This window comes from Oreochromis niloticus, linkage group LG19, assembly GCF_001858045.2.
Source record: "Oreochromis niloticus isolate F11D_XX linkage group LG19, O_niloticus_UMD_NMBU, whole genome shotgun sequence".
NCBI lineage: Eukaryota > Metazoa > Chordata > Actinopteri > Cichliformes > Cichlidae > Oreochromis > Oreochromis niloticus.
In genome coordinates this window covers 11777133-11798593 of record NC_031983.2, presented here as the reverse complement: position 1 = coordinate 11798593, position 21461 = coordinate 11777133, and the positions used below count along the sequence as shown (strand labels likewise).

At 40.9% G+C, this 21461-nt stretch overlaps 3 protein-coding genes across 4 annotated transcripts; 2 read left to right on the top strand and 1 right to left on the bottom strand.

The window, feature by feature from the left end:
* The first annotated feature begins 259 nt into the window (after nucleotides 1-259).
* On the top strand, nucleotides 260-3977 carry dhrs7 (dehydrogenase/reductase (SDR family) member 7). Its single transcript, XM_019349209.2, has 7 exons — nucleotides 260-475; nucleotides 1070-1222; nucleotides 1382-1488; nucleotides 1698-1937; nucleotides 2115-2237; nucleotides 2338-2553; nucleotides 3687-3977. The coding sequence occupies exons 1-7, from the start codon at nucleotides 346-348 to the stop codon at nucleotides 3726-3728; spliced, it is 1011 nt and encodes a 336-aa protein (XP_019204754.1). The 5' UTR covers nucleotides 260-345; the 3' UTR covers nucleotides 3729-3977.
* Nucleotides 3978-4879: 902 nt separating this feature from the next.
* Nucleotides 4880-10810, top strand: LOC100695242 (dehydrogenase/reductase SDR family member 7). Of its 2 annotated transcripts, none has more exons than XM_005477031.3 (7): nucleotides 4880-5399; nucleotides 6688-6840; nucleotides 7335-7441; nucleotides 8613-8852; nucleotides 8972-9094; nucleotides 9182-9398; nucleotides 10256-10810. In XM_005477031.3, the coding sequence occupies exons 1-7, from the start codon at nucleotides 5249-5251 to the stop codon at nucleotides 10279-10281; spliced, it is 1017 nt and encodes a 338-aa protein (XP_005477088.1). In that variant the 5' UTR covers nucleotides 4880-5248; the 3' UTR covers nucleotides 10282-10810. The 2 variants fall into 2 exon arrangements, with proteins under 2 accessions (XP_005477088.1, XP_003453138.2); XM_003453090.4 differs by having other exon boundaries at nucleotides 4881-5399; nucleotides 9182-9394.
* On the bottom strand, nucleotides 10689-19606 carry pcnx4 (pecanex 4). Its single transcript, XM_003453091.5, has 11 exons — nucleotides 19440-19606; nucleotides 18004-18781; nucleotides 17743-17922; nucleotides 16597-17135; nucleotides 16372-16472; nucleotides 15990-16112; nucleotides 14689-15049; nucleotides 13156-13259; nucleotides 11969-13074; nucleotides 11674-11860; nucleotides 10689-11504 (listed from the first exon to the last, which is right to left on the bottom strand). The coding sequence occupies exons 2-11, from the start codon at nucleotides 18699-18701 to the stop codon at nucleotides 11253-11255; spliced, it is 3651 nt and encodes a 1216-aa protein (XP_003453139.2). The 5' UTR covers nucleotides 18702-18781; nucleotides 19440-19606; the 3' UTR covers nucleotides 10689-11252.
* Nucleotides 19607-21461: the final 1855 nt, after the last annotated feature.

Here is a 21461-nt window from a genome sequence, read left to right as displayed (position 1 = left end):
ATTGAGAATGCATCAAGGTATTTTGAGTCTGATTCTGTTCCATTAAATCCTCTCTCATCTAAACTCAGGGCTGTTTTGTTTTTTTGGGGGGGGGGGTTGGAGAATCGCCAGGTTCTGCAGGACACTGTGTAACAGCTGTGGTTCAAGTTCGTTATTGCAAAAGATAACTGTTATACTGTTATGCAACCTGAAGAAGAGCGATAGATAGGAAGATAGAAGCACGTTTATTGCTAAAGGTTTAATTTGAAAATAAAGCGGAAGTGACGTAGACATCCTTTAGCTTAGTTGTGGTTGTAGCCACTTTAAAAGTGTACGCGTGTGCTGTAGCCCACTTGCTTCCACCAAATGGACTGCTGTATTGTGTCTGCTCTCAGCTGGTTTATACCAGTTTATTTACTCATCCATTTACTCTGTTTCCTTTTCGCGGATGCAGACTTCACTCTCCTCTGGGCAAGTCTAGCGGGGCACAAGCCAGGTGAGTCAAAAGGAAACACGCCTCATGTTGTCCTCACCTTCTTGTTTATAACGAAGGGAATCCGTCCTGTGATGGGACAAGCACGGGTAACCTCTCTGTTTGTGATTGATAGGTTGAACTGTCAAAGAACAATAAGTCGATTTTATAAGGCTTCGTCTTCAACTCAGATTGACCTCTGGACTCTTTAATGGCCAAACTTCATTTGTGTTTAGAAGATAATGTGTGCCATGCTAACTTTACCCAGCAGAAGACACAGCTTCTTATATTATATAGACATGTAATTATACAACAAATTCAGTATAATGTTACAATATGCACTTAGTCATTTCCCTGTATGACTAACAAAAGTCTTCCATTTTAGTGCACTACAACATTTTCTTACCAGTGACCACAGTTAAACAGATCCAACACAAGTACTAAATGCAAAATTATCCAAGAATTCAAGAGTCTTCTGTGAAAAAGATAAAATAAGTAATAATAATTTTGGTGAAAGTTAAAACAAAATTAGGCAATGTTTATGACTCCTTGGTGCTAACTGCTAAGTGTTGCAAGATTTTCCCCGAAATGTTGACTGTTGTGGTTTGTGTCAACCAGAGAGGAAGCTGAAAGGGCTGGTGGTGTGGATCACCGGAGCCTCCAGTGGTATTGGAGAAGAGCTGGCCTACCAGCTGGCAAAGTGTGGCTCACGTCTCATCCTGTCTGCTCGCCGTGAGGATGAGCTACACAGAGTGAAACGCCATTGCTTAGGTAAGATAAATTAAAATGATGTTGTTATGTAATCAACATCCATGCTTTAACTTTTTACCTTTTCAGTCAGTTCAGGTGCCAACTGGGCATTAGCTTGTTTTCAGTTCAGTCTTACTTGCTTGTGATCAGCTGAATAATTTTTATTCTTTTATTTTCAAGAGACCTCCGACCTTAAGGATGAGGATGTTCTTGTTCTTCCCCTTGATTTGCTGGAGAGGACATCACACGAGGAAAAAACAAAAACAGTTATTCGCTACTTTGGGCATGTAAGGCTGCTCCAGGTGTTCTTAGTTTCATTACCACATTAATATTTCCTGACGACTGACAACCTATTTAAAAGACGCTGGTTTTAAACCAGGAATCGAACCATGACCAAATTAAAGTTTTATTTCACCAGATTGTAGATTGATAACTTTTCAAGTCATGTCATCTTTCTGCACCTTTTCATCCTATCTTATTTTCCATTCCTAATCAGATTGATATCCTCATTAACAATGGTGGTCGAAGTCAGCGCTCTCTGTTCTTGGAAACCAGCGTGGATGTGTGCCAGGCCTTGATGGAGCTCAACTTCTTAGGTACGGTCTCTCTAACCAAGCAGGTGCTGCCTCGCATGACGCAGCGAGGCAGGGGGAGCATCCTGACTGTCAGCAGCTTAGTCGGCCTCGCTGGGGCGCCTCTTGCAACAGGATACTCTGCCACCAAGCATGCACTTCAGGTGACGCGATTTCTCATGACTCTGTGGTTCTGTGGTTTGAATTTAACTCATTTAATGTAATTGAATGTTTCTGCATCTCGTCTAAACTTAGCATTAGTTATATATGGGGAACAAAGGAAGGAAAAAAAACTATTACCGGTCCCAACTGGATAAGTGGTGTTGCTGTATTTTCCACAGGGTTTTTTCAATTCCCTTCGACCTGAGCTGACTGATTATCCAAAGATACTAATTAGCATGGCGTGCCCAGGGCCAGTCCAATCACAGATCATCAGCAACGTCTTCACAGAGGAACTAAACAAGGTAATGCATTTTATTTGCTGTTTCTATTTCACATTTGTGACATAAGTGCTTTTTAGGAACGTTTGCTTTCAATAACCATTTTTCCTTCCATTACATAAAGCCTGTGGCAACAGTTGGAAGCCAGGAACACAAAATGCCAACAAATCGCTGTGTGCATTTAATGCTAGTGGGAATCGCCAATGGTGTCAAGGAGATGTGGATTGCACAGCAGCCCTTCCTCCTGTTTTACTACGCCTGGCAGTATGCTCCCACATTTGCCTGGTTCATCACAGACCTGCTGGGAAGGAAGAGAGTTCAGAATTTTAAAGCTGGTGTGGTAGGTACATAATATGCACAGGGTGTATGTAAAAGATGGGTGTAGCCACCAAGACATCATGCCTTCTGGACTCGGAATTTTGAAGGCATCATGTTGACTTTTTTCTGGAAAAGTGAAACATCTCAAAGGTGCTCTATTGGGTTAGGATCCAATGACCGTAGAGATTGTCTGAGTACAGTAAACTCAGTGTCAAATTCAAGAAACCAGTTTGCGTTGATTTGAGCTTTGTTATGTCTCATGTTATCCTGCTTCAAGCAGCTGTCAGAAGATGAGGTGATAAAGGGGTAATACTCAATTGGTGCCAAGCAACCCAAATATCCATGCTTTTATTTTGTTTACACCAAATTCTGACCCTACCATCCAAAGGTAGCAACAGAAGTTGAACTTCATCAAACAAGGCAACATTTTTCCAGAGTTCTGTTGTGCAATTTTGGTGAGCTTGTCTGAATTGTAGCCTCAGTTTCCTGTTCTAAGCTGACAAGAAATGGCACCCGGTGTGGTCTCCCTATGGTGTTAATGGGGCATTTTCACCCAGAGAACTGCAGCTCACTGCATATTTTCTCTTTTTCAAACAGTTTCTGAAATACGCTGACCAGCAGATCTGCTACATTCAAAGTTACTCTTATCACTTTTCTGCCTCATTCTAATAGTCCGTTTGAACCTCAGCAGGTCATCTGAATCATCTCTACATGCCTAAACTCATTGAGTTTGCTGTCTTGTGATTGGATGGTTAGATATTTGTGTTACTGATCAGCTGACTAAAGTGGCCAGTGAGTGTAATTATGTCAGTGTTTTACAGAGAGGGAGGAGACTGCATATAAATTGCTTGCTGGACCCTAAATATAAAGAGGTTAATGTACAGAAAGGTCATTTTGCAGCTGGGTGGCCGTTGTTGATTCACATGCTTCAGAAGGATCATTTTGAAACGGACAGAGCCTAAAAAATCATGAATAGCATAACAGTGAAATCGCTGCCTATAAAGCACGTCATCTTGTGACCACGTTGAAATTTTTTTAAGATGTACAAATATTAACAGCATGTCTATTTGGACGTTTTCCTTCCCTTTAAATTATTTTGATTTGATTCAGGGAAGTAGAAAATCAGTGCTGACAGCTACCCTCTTCCTTTTGCAGGATGCAGACTCTGCATACTTCACTAAACCAAAGACCTCCTGAAAGCCGCGTCCTCAGGAAGAAACAGTTCTTGCATTCCTAAAGTTGGACTTTGTTTTTTGTTTTTTTTTCCATTCAGAAGGAAGAATTCAAGGACACAACTGTTTAAAAGCTCTTCTTGTCTCAGACGTAGTTAGTCTTTTTTTTCCCTTGGTTTTTTTTTTAATGTTAATCTTGATGACACAAGGCCTAAAGAATGTTTACAGATTTGAATGGCCTTTTGGATGACTAATAAAGTTTACTTCAAATAAATTTTCTTCTGTGCCAGGTTGTTTAATGAAACACTAAACTGCTGTTTAATGAGCGATTTTTATTGTAAGCATATGAAAGATGACTTAGAAAATTTACAATTCCTTTAAAGGGACAAGTAAATTATCAACACATCATCACACCAAACACTGTGCAGATACAGCAAGACCCAATCCAATGCATGTCTTCATGGAAGCTTAAAAATCCTTTTGAGGTTATTCTTTCACTGATCTTCTTGTGGGAGTCTTTGGAATCACGCTTGGATAAGGTTTCCCAGGTTTAAAGTGCCCCCCAAAAACTTAGCTCCTGAGATCACTTGGGCACTCATACTCAGACTTCACCTGAATAACCAACCGTCTAATGAAATAACGTTCTTAATAGCCCACCAGTTTTGTCCAGGCCCTGAAATCACAATTTTAATGTGATGAGAATAAGTTTCAATTTTAGCTGTTTCTAAATCATGGTGAATTTTCTGACAGTCACCAGTTTGTGTTTCATACACTTTGCTGCTTCAGTTTTAATTTAAATTATATATATATATATATATATATATATATATATATATATATATATATATATATATATATATATATATATATAATATATATATATATATATATATATATATATATATATATTTAACATGTTTCTGTGACATAGATAAAAAAAAATAAAATAAAAAAACCCACTGTGTAAGTTTCAAAGACTTTTACTGGCAAAAGAAATTAGTGTGAATTCTTGACCCTTATTCTTCATAACCTCTAAAATTCTTTGTGGCAAGCTTGATATCTACTTCCTTCCTATTGGAGTCAAGATTGACTCATAGTTTAAAAAAAAAAAAAAAGTCCTCAAAGACTAATTTCTTACAATGACCAGGGAGCAATTTGATGACACTTTGGTGCATTTTCAAGCATGATGGAAAACCATCTCTCTAGGCTAAAGTAATATTTAAGTGGTTCAAATATCATCAAAGTAACATTTTGGATCCATAACCAACAAATATGATACATTTGGTGTTTTAGGGTTAAAAAGTGGGAACCCACAAGTTAATCAGCTTTGAACTCTAACAAGGCAGGAATGGATCCCAATCAGTTGAGAAACCACAGAGTGTTTTAAAAATGATGAAGAAAAAGGATAAAGACTTTAAATACTGCTCTCTAGGTTTAAATCTGAAAATACTAGAGAGGAAGTGATTACACAAGTGGTTACACTTTAACCATCTCTCATTATAGGTTGCAGTGTAGTTACTTAAGTCATAAGTTTGTTGTTAGTGCATGCGTGTTGTTTTACAAGGAATGGAGTCCTGCACTGTATCTGCACTGAGCTGCTTCATAGCATTTTGTTTACTTGTCTGTTTAATTGGCTTCATTTTCGCGGATGCAGACGTCACTCTCCTGTGGGCAAGTCTGACAGGGCAAAGGCCAGGTGAGTGAAACAATCATCCCCCAGCATTGTGAGCAGTTTCTTATTAATAAAGAAGGGGCTCAGATTTGTGATAAAATGTGCATCTCTGTGACTATTGGGGACAGTGAAAATAAAAATCAAAAAACGTTGACACTGGCAAATTTTGGAAGAGATCATACATATTTCTCTTATCAGTTATTCACAAATGTTTTCGTATCAGTGAGCAGTGGCAGTCAGAGGAGGCCTCCTCAGAGCCTGTTGATGTTACTAAATGCAGAGTTATCCTAAAGGGAAAGCACAGACCGTCTGTCAGCCAAGGGATTGTTTTATTAAGTAAAGGTGTTTCTGTTTAGAACAGTCTTTGATAGCAGTGAAATGATTTTTGTGAAGCTGAAATGTAATATACCTTAAAGAGGGAAGTTGTGCCCAAGGATCACTGTCAAGGACAACAGCTACAGAAAGCTAAATTAGACTGAAAACCTGCACTGAGACCTGAAGTGTGAATTCATTATGTACTGTGCTGTACTGAAGGGGATAAAACTGGGATTATACTGTACCACTAGGCCTGCCATGTTAATGTGTAAGCAGCAGTTTGATGTTGTAGCTAGTCAAAAATAGGTCAAACTTTAACTATTTTTATGCTGTTAGATAGTTTTGTAAGGAGCACTTTAGTCGTCACCATAATTAGAAAGTAAAGCATGATGCATAGAGTATCATTAAAACTTACAGGAATTTGGCCTCTTGTACTTGAGTGTAACCAGTGGTTTCCAACTTGTTTTAACACTTCTGCATTACCATTCATGAAGATTTGACAGCTTAGCAATGATACACCTATCTCTTTGAGAGTTCTCTTGACTTGTTTAGATGTTACTGGAGGGGGAAAAAGGAAAGGATACTGTGACCAGCCACTTTTTCATCTGTGGTCTTTCAGGCCTTTTTGGTATTTCCAAGATGGCCATGCTTCCATGTACACCCTGGACAATTTAAAATCAACAGTTAACCTAACCCCACTGATTGCATGTTTTTGACTTGTGGAGGGAAGCTTCAGTACCCCGAGAGAACCCATGCAAACATGGGCAGAAGATGCAAACTCCACACAGAATGGCCCCGACCAGATGGTGGAGTGAAACTCAGTCTTGCTGTGAGGCACCACCATTCTGCCACTGAGCAAGCCAGTTTATTTCCTTTTTACCAATGCACCAGATTTTGGATTTGGTCACTCCTTAGATTTTTGCTATCTCTCTGAAAGTTTATAAAGACCAAACCACTATAGCAGGAAATGTTGACTGTTGTGGTTTGTGTCAACCAGAGAGGAAGCTGAAAGGGCTGGTGGTGTGGATCACTGGAGCATCCAGTGGTATTGGAGAAGAGCTGGCCTACCAGCTGGCAAAGTGTGGCTCACATCTCATCCTGTCTGCCCGCCGTGAGGATGAGCTACACAGAGTGAAACGCCATTGCTTAGGTAAGATAAATTGTCAAATTATGTCAAAGTAGATTCCAGACAAAAGAAACCCACTTAACGTGAAGGAACACTTAAGCTTGGGTGCATGGATGAATATGGAGTATCCCATATGGAAAAGATATATATAAATCTTATAAAGTTTGTATCTGTCTTGTGTGAAACTTGTATGAAAAGCATACAAGAGTGAAAACAGATATAAGATCCCTTGAAAAATTATATAAATGAAACTTGTATGTTTTGGATACTTACTAAAACAATGTATGAAAGTAATGAGAAAGTGGCCACTTTCATGAGTAAATCATATAAGCCTTATATGATTCACTATATGAATTAGGCCACATCTTATGCAAGTCTTTTATACGTTTTTACTATTTCTTTTCCATATGGGATAACACATTAATAACATGCTAGTTTCCCATATGATGTCAGTTATAGTTTGTTCAGATTTACTCAAAAGTGACTAAATGAATGCTTTTTGTCCTTTATTTTTTAAGAGACCTCTGAACTTAAGGATGAGGATATTCTTGTTCTTCCACTTGATTTGCTGGAGAGGAGGTCACATGAGACAAAAACAAAAACTGTGATTGGGTACTTTGGACATGTAAGATCACTGCAGTTGCTCATAGTTTCATTACATTTTTTTTGTTGCATTAACAACTCATCTATAATATTTAAATTCCTGGGTTTGATTTACATAATAGAGACCACCTTTGTCTTATTTTAAAGACATCCTTTAATGAATGGTTATGTTCACTTCACTTTGTGGATGTAGTTTATTTTTTCATTATTCAAGCCATTTTCTAAGAACCTGTGACAGTGTGTAAATTAATGAATTTTTACTTTAACCAGGTGTAGAAAAACCGGATATATATGCCATATATGAAAAAGGGCTAAGGTAAAATATAGCTAAACGTATTCCCAGCGTGGGGCCTCTTTTTGCTTCATATTGGAGCTGGTTTTAGTCGATATTCTGTCTGAACTGCAGGCATGTTGGACTCTTTTACTACAGAACCTCCCTTTTGTAGCACATGCAGAATGTCAGTTTGGAACGAGTGTCCAAAATGTGTATCCTTCAGCATTAATGGTGTCTTGTCATAGATATGCTTGTTACCTATGCTGTGTGCACCAATGCAGCCCCAGATGCTGACCTTTGGCCTTTGTGCTCACAGTAAGCCTGGTTGCCTGTCTCCTTTTCTAGCCTGGACCATGTGGCACCCACGATTTCCAGGAACTATTTCAAATTTGGATTTATCAAACTGCAATTATTAAATCCCTCTGTTAGCTGTGACATGTTCCACCACTTTTAAAGCTGTTGTGCCCCTTTTACAAAAGCAGATCTACTGAGATGTATTCCAGCAGTCATCATCTGATCAGAGCCTTTTAACTGTTATTTTAAATCCACATGCACCATCTCTTCTGAGGTTGTAAACTCTCAGATAGCTACTCTGTTTTAAATGTCTGCTGAAAACAAATTTTTTTTCTCCATAAACATTCACCCTTACAATTGTGATAGTTTTGATCAGAGATGTGTCCTCTATTCAATAATAATTAAAAAGACTAAAGCTTACACTGAAACTAATAAAAACTAAGCTAAAACTAAACATTTGCGCACAATAAAAACTAAACTGAAACAACAAAATCCACTCCGAAAACTAACTGAATTGAAATAAAAACAAATGAGAAAATACAAAACTATAGGTACTCCGGTGTCTATGAACTGTAAACTGAAATAAATGAGATTTCAGACAGTGTTCTTTTCCATTCCTCATCAGATTGATATCCTCATTAACAATGGCGGTCGAAGTCAGCGCTCTCTGTTCTTGGAAACCAGCGTGGATGTGTGCCAGGCCTTGATGGAGCTCAACTTCTTAGGTACAGTCTCTCTAACCAAGCAGGTGCTGCCTCACATGACGCAGCGAGGCAGGGGGAGCATCGTGACTGTCAGCAGCCTCTTTGGCCTTACCGCTGCGCCTCTTGCAACAGGTGCCTCTGCTAGCAAGCATGCACTTCAGGTGATGAAATTTCAGAAAGGAGATGATGACTTTATTTCTCTTAATTCTTTTCAACTAAATGTATTAGTTGTTGGCTCGTGTGAATGAACAGATCTGGATCTCTGCTGTATTATCCACAGGGTTTCTTTAATTCCCTTAGAACTGAGCTGACTGACTATCCAAAAATACTAATTAGCACAGTGTGTCCAGGGCCCATCCAATCACAAATCGCCAAAAATGCCTTTACAGCAGAAATAAACAAGGTATTTTTAGTTGCTTATTTGATATGCCTAATATAACTATTTCAAAGCTATGTTTTAAGTAACAAGTTTTCCTCTCATTACTTCAAGCCTCCACCCACAGTTGGACATCTGAAGAGGATGCCAACAGATCGCTGTGTGCGTTTAATGCTAGTGGGAATTTCCAATGGTGTCAAAGAGATGTGGATCTCTCAGCAGCCCATGCTCCTGCTTTACTACGCCTGGCAGTATGCGCCCACATTCGCCTGGTCTGTGTCCGACAGCTTGGGCAGAAAATGGGTGCAGAATTTCCAAGCTGGTCGAGTAGGTACAGAAAGTTTTTATGGTGCAAAATTCCCTTGTAGGTATATTATTTACATATTAGTTTAGGTCTGAGAAAATCACACATCACCATGTTCTTACCAAATACTGTGATCAATATGAGTATATATTTTGAGTTTTATGAGTTAGTAGAAACCTTTTTTCATAATATTTGTTTTACACATTTTGACTTGGTCAGGAGCATGCAGGTGAACATGCAGCTTTTTTCCATTTTACTTGGGGCACATCAGATGTTGCCGTTTCTTTCTGTAACATTTGTGCTGCTGCAGTATTCTGCAAGGTTAGCTGCGCTATGTTAGACCTGAGACTGGGGGATTCTCACTGTGTGAACAGACTGAAAATACTTGAATAAAGTTGAACTATGTGTGCAGCGCTGTCTCTCAACAGCTGGGAGGCTCTAGCTTCTACTGACCTTGCTTGAGTCTAATAAGAAGAAGGCAGTGGCTAGGGTATGACAGTGAGCATGACTACTTCCCCCTGGTGCTGACTGGATAACTGACTGACCAGTGTGTCTGGTGGCCTCTGCTGGACAGTGACAGCTGAGGGCCATGCAGAAAGGTCATGCCACTACTGGCTAGCCATTGTAGATTCACTTGCTTGTGATGAAGGAGGATCATTTTGGGACAAAAAAAAAGGGAAACATTATAAAGACTTACAGAATCTAAACATTCCTCAACAGTGAAATAGTTGGGCAGTGTAAGGGGCATGCTTGTGACCAATAAAGTATCTCAAGATTTACAGATGTCAACATGATATATATTCAGACAATTTTCAACCTTGAATAAAAGAATTTTTCATTTTTGGTGCAAATCAAGTGCTGACAGTTAGCGTCTTCTTTCGTAGGATGCAGACTCTGCGAACTTGACTAAACAGAAGACCTCCTGAAAATCACATCCTCAAGAGGAAATTGCATTCCTAATGTTGGACTTTGTATTTTTTTTTCTCCTTTTTCAAAATTTCTGCTTTCATGTCATGTCACCTTGAGATGGCTGTTGCGGGCGATAAACTGGCGATGTATAAATGAAATTGAATTCAGTCTTGAAGTAAATATTTAGAGACATAACTGATTTGAAAGCTCAGTGCCCTCTTCCTATCTTAAATGAAATGTTTGTAACCAATAATCAACTTGTGGTACACAGCCTTGAAGAATGGACAACAAGCTGTAAAGACTATATTAAGAATGGCAATGTTTCTGCAACGACCCTTTAAATGCCTACAAAAATTGAGTTATGTTCAGTTTTCTCTATCCCAGCAAGTTTGTTTAATGAAAAACAGCTTTTGACAAGCTATTTTTATTGTAAGTATATACAGCTACACATATAAAAATTAACAATATGTACAAGAAACTGTGGACAGATTCATTCTAGATTGTAAACAAGTGAATTGTAAACAAAACAACAGCATTAAACACCATACGTGTACAGCGAGACATCCCCAAGGCACATCCTTGATATTGTTTAACAAAGCAATAAAATTCTCATTCCTTTTTGTGGAAAAGTGAGGGAGGATGGGAAGGGGGATTACATGAACATTAAAAAGTCGAATTAAACCAGAGGTATTTATTAGTCGTCTCCTGGAGAGGAGGGGTCTTAATTTATTCACTTTTTTGTTTCAGCACAAACATTAATAAACACAAAAATGTCTGTGCTTTGATGGCGATGCCACTGCTCCATCTCTCAAATTAATGTGAAGAATTAAGTTGGTTCCCATGCCGACTTGACACTTCACAAACTCTGAGTCAACAATTTAAAATGTAAAACTCCTGATTTAAGATTTCTCTTGACTTTGCTACAGTTCAAACATGAATTTCTGTGGTACTCCTGAAAGATGGAACCACAGCTCAGAGGCAAGGGAAGTGAAGTGGGGCAGATGAGTAAATAGGGTATCCTAGAGGCGGATCGGCTGCCTGAACGGTTAGGTTTCTTAGCATGAAGGGGTGGGCCTGAATGCTGTACCGCTCCTCATCATCATTAGTAGCATACAGGAGCTCCCAGGAGAGGTTTGCCCACTGGCCTCTCACCCCTTCTCCATTGAGACGGCCCACCTGTACAAGCTGCTCCTGAAGGGTCAGCACTCGCCCTGTGTAGGTACCCTGCACACAAGGACAGTCAAAATGTTACAAACTAACTAGTGGAACCAACTAAGCTGAACACATGGATTTTTGAGAACCTTAAATTTGATGTCAACTGGATAATATACTGTAATTATATTTGTATATTTTGTAGCTTGGGTGTAAATGAGGCTTCATTATGTCTTATTACCATTGTGAGATCATGTCCTAGTGAGAATAGAAAGGGTTTTTCCTGAAGAACGCTGTCATGCCAGCCTTTCTCTGTCACCAGGCCGATGTACCAGTCCCTTTCATATTCCTCCAGAGTGCTGAACAACTCTTCAGGGGACTCCATTGGCCCCAGGCTTGCTTGATCAAACAACAACTTGAAACTGAACCTGAGGGCAAACAAAAGCATAAGGCAGAACTCTTATGGATGCTCTGGCTCAAATAAGTCTGGCTGATTATAGTAATCACAATCTAGAGGTCCTAACTGGCAATTTTACCTGAAAGCCTGAAGTGTGAGCTGGTAAAGTTCTTTACTTGAAGATAGCCACTCAAGTCCTTCTGTCCACGGTACATCTCCACAATACAGCCTGTACACATAACTAGGACTGGTGAAGGCAGACTCTGCCCCCAGTGAGATGAGACACGAAAGTGCAACATGAATATGCAGTTCCTTCAAGGCTTCATCCTCCTTGAGGGCTTTGGTCATGTCCTCTGAGGTTGCACCCTGCACAGCAGGCCCAAAGCGTCCCAAGGTAAATCGAAACCAATCCTCAGGAAATAAAGGCCTGAGAGACAGCAAGCGGGATGGTAGTAATGGTGCTGTCCTCCACCCTTTTGGTAGGTTGAATACCTCAGACTGGGGGCAGCTGAAGTTCAGATGTGGGAGAGAGCCAGACCTTTCATCGAATACCTCTGAGTTATGGCCTTTATCCACAGCTGGCATCCCAATACCCAGTCCCAGAGGCTGCAGTGGCTGCAGTGCAGAGAGGGCCATGTTTTCAAAAAGACTGTCCATCTCCACGGAGCCCGGCAAAGAGGCCCCCATCTGCAGGGTGGTGTGTCCAGACTGGGCTTCTGCAGTCACTAATGCAACTGTCCGTCTGGCTGGTTGAGGTCCAAATAAGTCATCCTCATCTGACCAGTCACCAAAGGAGGTCAAACTGGAGCTGTCCTGTCTGAACCTTATAGAAGACACATTGGACTCCACCATGACAGCCTCAGGTGGTTGGTTAGAAGTTGTCTGGGCTAACTGTGAAGACTGGGATTTCATCCCACCAACCACTGACACTTCTTCACTGCTCCATAAAAATCCTTTATGCTTCTGCACACAATATCGCAGGAGCAACCAGATCAGAGCCTTCATGAAGTCATCCTGAAGTTTCCTCAAGTTGTCATGAGAGTCAATGATACCAGACAGCACATTTCGGGCATCAGAGTAGACCCGGACTGCAAGTGCAGCACACGGGGTGAGGGCATTGCCCCAATGCAGATTGAAACCCTGGGTGAAGCCGAGCCGCTCAGGGCGTTCAAAAGCAGCCTCAAAAACCTCATCCACCCTCCGTGCCTCCACCGTGTGGCAAGACGTCTCCTGTAGCTCCAGGCCCTGTAACAAACACACCCCACCTTATGTAATCTTTTAGATTCTTACTTAGATTATTAATAGACAATCACAGGGATACAGTACCTTAATGTTGACAGTGCAGTAGCCATATCCCCTCTCCAGGATCATTATCCAAACCATACGGTCCTGAAAGCGGCCAAGAAAATGAGAGCCTGGGGCTAATGAACCTGAAAATGGAGAGAGACTCATCAGTTATCCATACATCCAACATGTAAGGAGATGTGACTATGAGCACAGAACATAAAACATGTAGCACACATACGGGAGTCTTTCATTTTGTATCAGCTGTGCATCCCTCTGCTGACTACATAGATAACGTGGTTACTGGATGAGCTGCTTGGAGATGCATACAATGACAATAGTACAGGAAGGTCGTGCTACTGATTTAACTGGCTGACTGCACAGAGATCTAAATATTAAATCTCTTCTTGTCCCCAGCTTTCCATTAGTCCCTAAAACTTTGCTCTTTTTGTACAAAGGTGGATTTTCATTTTCTGAGACAGAAGACAGACGTTTATTTCAACACAGATGAACAGCAGCAGCAAGGTGAAAGGAAGCTTTTGTTTTAACCTGACTAGTGCTCGCTTGGCTCAAGGATAATGTCATGTCCCATGCTGACATCTTAGAATAGTCCCAGCCGCTACCTCATGATGTGAAGTGACACACTGGGCAGATTTCTTTCCTGCTCACTGCACCACGGCCCCCAGTGTGAGCAAAGCAAAAGAACACTACAAACTACCACCGTTTGTGTGTGAGCTTCAGCCTAACAAGCAACTTTTCTGAATTATACATCACAGCCACAGCTTCCCTAGCTCAGAAAAAGCAATAAGACTGACTGATTACATCACCTCGGTTTTATTCAGTCTTAAATCATCAGTCCATAAAAAACAAGTCCCTACTTGCATGTTTCCCCCCTCCCTCTCTTCCCCCCACCTGATTGGGAAGAGAACAAAACCCGAGCAGCAGCTCAGTTTAGCCTCGGAGTATTACGCAGTTAATGGTGTGGAAATATTTGGATGTAATGAATAGAGACCCAAGCTTTTTTTTTATTTTATTTTTTTTCAGGGTCACTTCACAGAAAGCTCAACTGGATCACGTAAGTTCACATTACTGCCCGTAGTCCAAAAAGTCTGCTCACAACAGAATTCCTCTTACTGTGTAACCGTATGAGATGATGCTTCACTGCTTTCGGATCTGCATACAGTCCCCATTTGACCTATACAAGAGTTCAGTTGCTGCAATTACAGCCCACGTCAAAACACACTGTTGTAAAAAAAAAAATATACTTTTCTTTCTATGTAAGGTGACCTCTGTTTACTGAGAGCTGTAGAAAGAAAAACCTAATGGAGAAAAATTCTGTGTGTATTGTAAGTTAAGCAAAACCAACTTTTAAGACAGATTTAAATTTAGATACTGTGACTGATTAGTTAATAATTAACAGGTTTCAGGTGCTTTATAAAGGGAGTGAACACTATTAGCGGTCCAATTTAGATGCCATGACGGGTTTTGTCATTATCTTAATGCTACAATTGTATTTTGTATTAGCGGCTAATTTATTAAGAAAAGAAAAAAGAATTTCAGGCACGAACAACTAACCCAGTGACCCTCTTGCAAAGGCCGTCCTCAGAGCACAGGCGAGACTTCCACTCATTTGCTGGTAGAAGACAGAATCCGGGCAGGGACAGGCAGTGCCCACGGGTCCTGGCCAGCTTCGCTGAGGCCTGGGAAACCCCACAAGGAAGATGGGCAGAGTGAACAGGGGCAGCAAAGGGGCAGAGAGCAGGGCAGAGACGATCACCACCACCAGGACCAGAGGGCATAGGGAGGCGTTCAGAGCCAGGAGAGTTCCAGCCGACTGACGGCGCTGCTTCTTCTCTGTCCAAGATGTCACCAACACAGTCAGGGTGAATTTCAGCTTGGCTAGAAACTGGGTTACTCTGTCGAACAGGAGGCCCACCTGTAGCCGAAAGACAACAGCAAACATGAAGAGAAATCATACATGTCCAACATGCAGGCATTCTGGTTGTGTGGCTATTTTAACTCTCTTTCCCAAAAGGGCAAAAGCTGATGATGATGCAGGTTAATGCAGAAGCCGCAAAGCATGGTCCCAATACCTCTTCTTACCGGTTGTGGGTTCAGGGGACCCTGGTTAACTTTTTACATTTTTTTTTTTTTTTTTGGACAAAGCTATTCAGCTTTTTTTTTACTTTGGAAAACCCTGCCAGGAACTACTGCCCCTGACAACACAGCTTCTAGGAGGTAGGGTCAGCAGGGCACACAAACCTTACCACTGTGTTAAAGGTGAGTCTTCAGGGGAACTTCAAAACAGAGCTAATGCTCCATTACATCAAAGGGAGCTCGTTGAGGCTGTTTGTGCATATGATCAGGATCCCTCCTGAGTGTCTTGCTTTGGAGGTTTACCAGGCACACTAAGCACTTTCCAAGATGCAGACCAAAGGGAAAACCCAAAACTTACCAGAGCTATGGATATATATAGCCTGATAGTGTATATTCTTAATTCTCCAGGAGGAGGTAGAAAACACTGTTGACGAAAACCATGTCCAAAATACCCTGCTTGGCCATTCATTAACAAAGCTAGTAACATGTTGAGAGCTGATTTGAAATGAGACACTTGCATTTGGAAGCTGCTGCTTCTATCCCTGATCTCTAATGTTATTTTCTTCTCAATATCAACAACCAAACAAAACAAGCCATCCTGAGTTATTCAACTCAGGGCAAGTGGAAAAATACAAAGATGCCCCAATCTGGATGGTAAAAAGTTATTTGTGCTGGTCAAAGCACAAATAATTGTACCATTTTTCACTGTTTTATATTTAAGGGTCAGATTTTAATGCGTGCACTGAAGAATTTATGGTGGGTGAAAACTTTGACCTCACCAGAAGAAGCTGAACTCCGGTACCCAAGTCATCCCACCCTGGCAGCACATTGTTTCCAGCTGCAAGCCGCACCAAGATCACCACCACCATTTGCAGCAGGGCATCTTCTGAACTCTGCCATCCCTGCATAACAACAATAATAAAGAGAAACTGTTAAAATCAAGCAAGAGACGCTCACTGCTTAATACATTTTTATTTTCATTTTGATAAAAGGAAAGGATAAATAACTGTCAAGAGGACCCGTTTTTCCAGTGTCACCCTTTTCAGTCTTCTTTCGACAAAGATCTGTTATTTAGGTTGTTGCCCAGTTTAAAATCTCCCCAGAATTGCTTTACAAGTTTTTATTATTTTGACTGTGAGCAAGCATAAATGTTAAGTATACCACTCTAAAGGCTCGAGTAAATCCCACACTCAGGGAAACCGTGTGGAGCAGCTGCAGAGACTTATCCATAGCCAGGAAAGCAATCATTGCAAATGGAAACACTGTGAAGTAAAACATACACAGATTAAACACATTCACATACAGTTATTCTCACACTTGAGAAAACTGTTAACACTGGACAAAAGGTGACTTCCAATATCTATTATAAAAACCTCAAAATCTCACCCAGGTAAATAAGGACTCTTCTGATTGCAGCGGCAATGTACAGTCCTCTGTTCCTCTGTTTAAAAATTTGCACATTGGACATCCCTTTAGGGTACAGGGGATTGAGGAACACCCCTCCAAATACATAGGCCCCTTGGATCTCTCTGAGAGCCCAGCAGAGGCAGAACAGTATGAGGAGGAGGTAACTGACAGGAGCCTGGGGTCCTGTAATCAGGCTGCGGGACTGAGCTAATCCGATGAAGTGATGCAAAACCCCTGCCTCTGCCATTGCCACCAGTAGCAAGCTCAAATATAGCAGTACTTCCCTGCAGCCTAGATTCCAGCCAAAGGAAGTTGGAGGAGGAGGTGATGGCCCCCCTCTGAGCAATTCGCGGTCCCCAAAGGCTGACCTGGAACCTCTGCAGAGTGTGCCAACCTGGCTGAGATCCAGACTCAAGAGAAATCCCATAGCAGTCGAGAGGAGAACCACACCAAGTGTTGATGGGATGAAGTAATTACATACAGCTACGCCAGCGGATACACCAAACATCAACAGCAGCCTGTGAGACAGTACACACACACAGACACAAAAAAATTAGGGCTGATGATAAACAGGGTAATAAAACACTGCCAGTGGAACCATTTAATCTGATTCATCCATCCGTCCATTCTCTTTCGCTTATCCTTATCAGGATCGTGGGGGCGGCTGAAGCCCATCCTAGCTATCACAGGCAGAGAGGCGTGGCAAACTCTGGACAGGTTGCCAGTCTGATATAGGGCTAATACAGAGAGACAGATAGCCATTTCACACTCCCATTCACACCTATAGGCAATTTAGAAATGTTATTTAGTTTTTACCTTCTGAGCTACTATAATTTATTTTGTTTTCCTTCTTTTTCTTTTGGATTCTCCCTTCAGGGGTCAAAACAGCAGATGATCTGCCACTATTTCATCCGATTCTTAGCATCTTTTATTGTCACACCAACACTCAGCACAAATACATACCTCATCCTACAATACTGAAATGCTAAACAGAGTTTGTCCGTGTTAATCTCAGGATATAGAATGACCCACATGACTTTTTTACAATATTATTGTTTCAAAAGTGAAAAAAATGATATAATTTTTCAATTTTAGTTTGCTGTCAGCTAATCATTTCACTGGTACCTGAGGTTGCCGGACATGGGTGAGCCTCCTAAGCCAAACACAAGAGTCTGCTCCATGCCCCAGAGGAGCAGAGCATCCAGGGGAGGCAGGATACCAAACGCCCACAGCAGAGGTAGAAAGAGGAACAGCACGTGGAGAACCTGGCTGGCCAGATGGAGCTCAGGGACAGCATCAGAGTACCTATAATCACAGCAACATGTCAGAATTATTATGATGGAAAACACAAAATACTTTAATAAAATTATTAATTTTGTCACTCACCTATCAGCCAAATCCACAGCGATGAAAATAAAAATGTAAAGAGGCCGCGTGAGTGGGGTTATCTCATAAGTGTCCTGTGCCTGAAAAGTGGCTGTCTCTGTAGCCGTATTTACAATGAGAGAATATTCAGCTATACACAGTGTCACCCAACTCAGGACGAAGACCACCAGTGATGCACCAATACTGCCATAAAGAGCAGTGAGTCTGCCAAGGAACACATACCATGTCCCAAAGCCACAGAGCACCCCAGCTAGCACTGTATGCAGCACCACATTAAGCCCAAAACGCTTTCCAGGAGCAATGAATCGAACAGTCTCTGTGCTGACACAGTGGGTAAATTCCACTTCTTCTTCATCAACAAGGATGTTGGATGCACCAAGTCTCTCCACTGTGCCGCTCCTCCGAGCAGCATACAGCGCCAGGGCCTGGACACCCGCCGCAGCCCCGCACATAAGTATACCAGAGAGCACAGCAGCATGGAGCTCGTGAAGCAGCTGCAACTGACTGAGTAGGGTCCCGATGCCCCCAAAAAGCCATGGTGTCAAGAACAAGACTGCTTGATTGACATATACATAAGGTGGGGCACAGTAGCCCAACTTGAAGCGTGGACCCCCCAATACAGTTTGGGGGAAGCGCTTCCAGAAGAACTCCTGCTTGTACTCATTAAGAAGGGGCACATCTGGCCCCATTCTGACCATTCCCAAAAGGGTAGTAGGTCATCTCCACACACCTGAAGGAGAGTTTCCATTCATCATCATCTCGGAAACAGTGAAGCACCCTGCAATGGAGGAACAATTAATGAACAAAGTGTAGATGCACTAATAAGACAAAGAAACCATACAATAGGAGCTCCATCCTGTGCTTTTTTGTAGTCTCTATACACAAATTAGAGCTAAATAAGCCACAACAAATATATTTTTCACAGTGAAGTACATTCATCATCATTATTTGAGAATACCTTCCTTCCTCCAGCTCAGGTAAATGTTACTCCTTACAACCACACTATTATTATAATTTTTAAAGCTGTTTATCTACAACAGCACATCAATGGGTCACCTTTTCCATCAGGGGAAACTTAATTTTAAGACACCACGTATAATCACCGCTTAATAATGTGCAGCACAAAAAGGGATGGCAAACAAGAGCCACAGCTAGTCAGTTGCCAGGAAAACAAAACACAGCAACAGTAGCTTGTGGGTGCGCTTACGTGGGCTAACCTGCTAAGCTAGCAGGGATAATTATAAGTCTCGCTTCATAAAATTAAACCAGGTAAAAGAACACTGAGCACTGGGCATCGTTTTTGTCCCTTTATTTCAGCTAGCTCGATTACTGTTAGCTAACGAAGGCATCAAATATTTTCATCTTGATTATGTGCTAGATTACTATTATTAACAGGTGAATAACAGCTGGTTGGCCACAATGTGAGATACACTTACCGTTAACAGCCGAATAGCCAACTGCAGACAGTTATTTTTTTTAGTATTTGAAGATGTAATGAGGTAATATTATGGAGAAACGGGCGGAAATTGCCAACATTACCGTTAGCTACAGGCTAACCATTAGAAAGCCAGGCAACATCGGCATGATACACAGCCAGATTCTAACCAATGAGAGTTGAGGAAAGAAGAGCGCGGCGCCTCTGATTGGCTTAAACCGTATAACCCCCGCCCATTCAACGCAAGGGCTCTGCCACATACCATGGACGGTCTGTGCCACACACACAACTATTAATACAGAAAGGAACATATTTTGGAAAAGGGTGTCCCCCTTTTAAGGGGAATATTTATTCACCACACATCTTTGAAAAAAAACGACTAATATAAGCCGACAGACACTTATGAACACTTGGAAAAACATCTGTAATGTTTAAAAAAGCTTTAATTACAGGTATCAGAAAGTTCAACACTGTCTAAATTCTCTTAGGCAAGGTTTCTTGTAATTTACAAATCCTGGTGCATTTTACTTTATATAGTAACCATCAGCGCATTGTATAGTATTTTAGCTTTTCTTGGCACAGTATTTTTCCTATTTATTTTTTTTCTATTTTTGTTTTTCCAGTATATCTCTAATATATATTTTATTTGTGTTCCTTGTACTGTGGTAACAAGTGATTTTCCCCAGTGTGGGATTAAATAGTCTCTATATCTGTTTTAGTCTTCAGGAATAGTTCTCCAGGCTTCTTTGATGATATTTAAAGCTCTTCTTTGGGCTGCCTTTTGTTCCATTCTCTGTCAAGAAGATCCCACCGTAGTTCACTAATGTTGAGTTGCGCACTCTGTGGAGCCCAGTCCATGACTGATAGTGATCCACTGTGTGTTCTTTTATCTGGGTATCCTTTATTGCATTGGCAGTGAGTTTAGAATCATTGTCATAATGAAAAATGAAGCTTTTGCCAATGAGATGTTTTCCAGGTTGTAGGTCTGATGGTACTTTTCTGGGTTCACAACTCCATCAATTTCGACAAGATCATTATCATGATCACTTGCAACCCCAAACCATGATATACTCCAACAAGACCCGCTGCCACTGATCAGTGGATTTAGCATACCTCAGCCTTTTCTCTGTTTTCCCCTTCCCTATGAATGGCTTCTTGACAGCCACCCTTCCACTGAGACCCTTTCTGATGAGGCTTCAGTAAACAGTAGATGGATCAACTGAAGGGACAGATGTAGAGGATTTCTTAAAGACATTACGATCAAATACTGTTCATCTGCTGTGGATAGATTTTAAGGTGTGCTACTTCTTCTGCCCTCCATTGGTTCAGTTTCCTCGAATTGCAAGCTATGTACACCATGCCAAAATATGCCACATTTTGAAAAAAAAATTGCACGTTATCTTTGGCATTTTTCATTTAGCTAAAGCCAGATTATGTATTTTTGCTACAGGCTGCTGGCAACAAAGTGCCTAAAGATACAATTTAAAACAGATTCTTTGCCAAGTTGTCTGTAATACATATAGACTAGTTGAATGATTCATAGGTCAGTTTTAAATTACTTTAAAAAATAAAACATTCCTCTGAAAATGGTCAGGTACAAGGACTGGACTGAAAACGACTGAAAAAGCAGTCATTGTCCAAAGAATAACTTTAAAAATGACAAGATAGTCTGGCTTCTTGGAGGCAAAATATAAAGAAATCAGGGGTGGCTTAAGACTTCTGTTCAGTACTGTAGATCAACAATTTAAGAATAGAAGCTCTCACTGTGAAAATAATATAATTACAACTATTGTATATCACCTCACTTTTCTGTGAAAACACTAACCAGCTTCATTTAGACCTTGTATAATTAAGTTCAGACATATACATTAAAACTTACCTTTAAAAAAATACAGATACCACTCTTATACAACAAAGGGGTTTACCATTTAGCCTTCTTTCCACTGAACAATGGAAAGACCATCCTTCTTTGCAATTATAATGACATCAAATGGCGCATCCCATGGGTTTGTTTATCTTCTTT

What these genes read in the sequence shown, in the direction of transcription:
- dhrs7 (XM_019349209.2), top strand. Translation starts at nt 346, where the DNA reads ATGGACTGCTGTATTGTGTCTGCTCTCAGCTGGTTTATACCAGTTTAT. An exon ending in TCTAGCGGGGCACAAGCCAG is followed by an intron (nt 476 to 1,069) that starts GTGAGTCAAAAG and finishes TGTGTCAACCAG; the next exon opens with AGAGGAAGCTGAAAGGGCTG. An exon ending in AGAATTTTAAAGCTGGTGTG is followed by an intron (nt 2,554 to 3,686) that starts GTAGGTACATAA and finishes TTCCTTTTGCAG; the next exon opens with GATGCAGACTCTGCATACTT.
- LOC100695242 (XM_003453090.4), top strand. Translation starts at nt 5,249, where the DNA reads ATGCGTGTTGTTTTACAAGGAATGGAGTCCTGCACTGTATCTGCACTG. An exon ending in AGTGAAACGCCATTGCTTAG is followed by an intron (nt 6,841 to 7,334) that starts GTAAGATAAATT and finishes TTATTTTTTAAG; the next exon opens with AGACCTCTGAACTTAAGGAT. An exon ending in AGAATTTCCAAGCTGGTCGA is followed by an intron (nt 9,395 to 10,255) that starts GTAGGTACAGAA and finishes CTTCTTTCGTAG; the next exon opens with GATGCAGACTCTGCGAACTT.
- pcnx4 (XM_003453091.5), bottom strand. Translation starts at nt 18,701, where the DNA reads ATGGTCAGAATGGGGCCAGATGTGCCCCTTCTTAATGAGTACAAGCAG. An exon ending in CCCATGTCCGGCAACCTCAG is followed by an intron (nt 17,136 to 17,742) that starts GTACCAGTGAAA and finishes ACTGTCTCACAG; the next exon opens with GCTGCTGTTGATGTTTGGTG. An exon ending in CTTTGCAAGAGGGTCACTGG is followed by an intron (nt 13,260 to 14,688) that starts GTTAGTTGTTCG and finishes CTCCATTTTCAG; the next exon opens with GTTCATTAGCCCCAGGCTCT.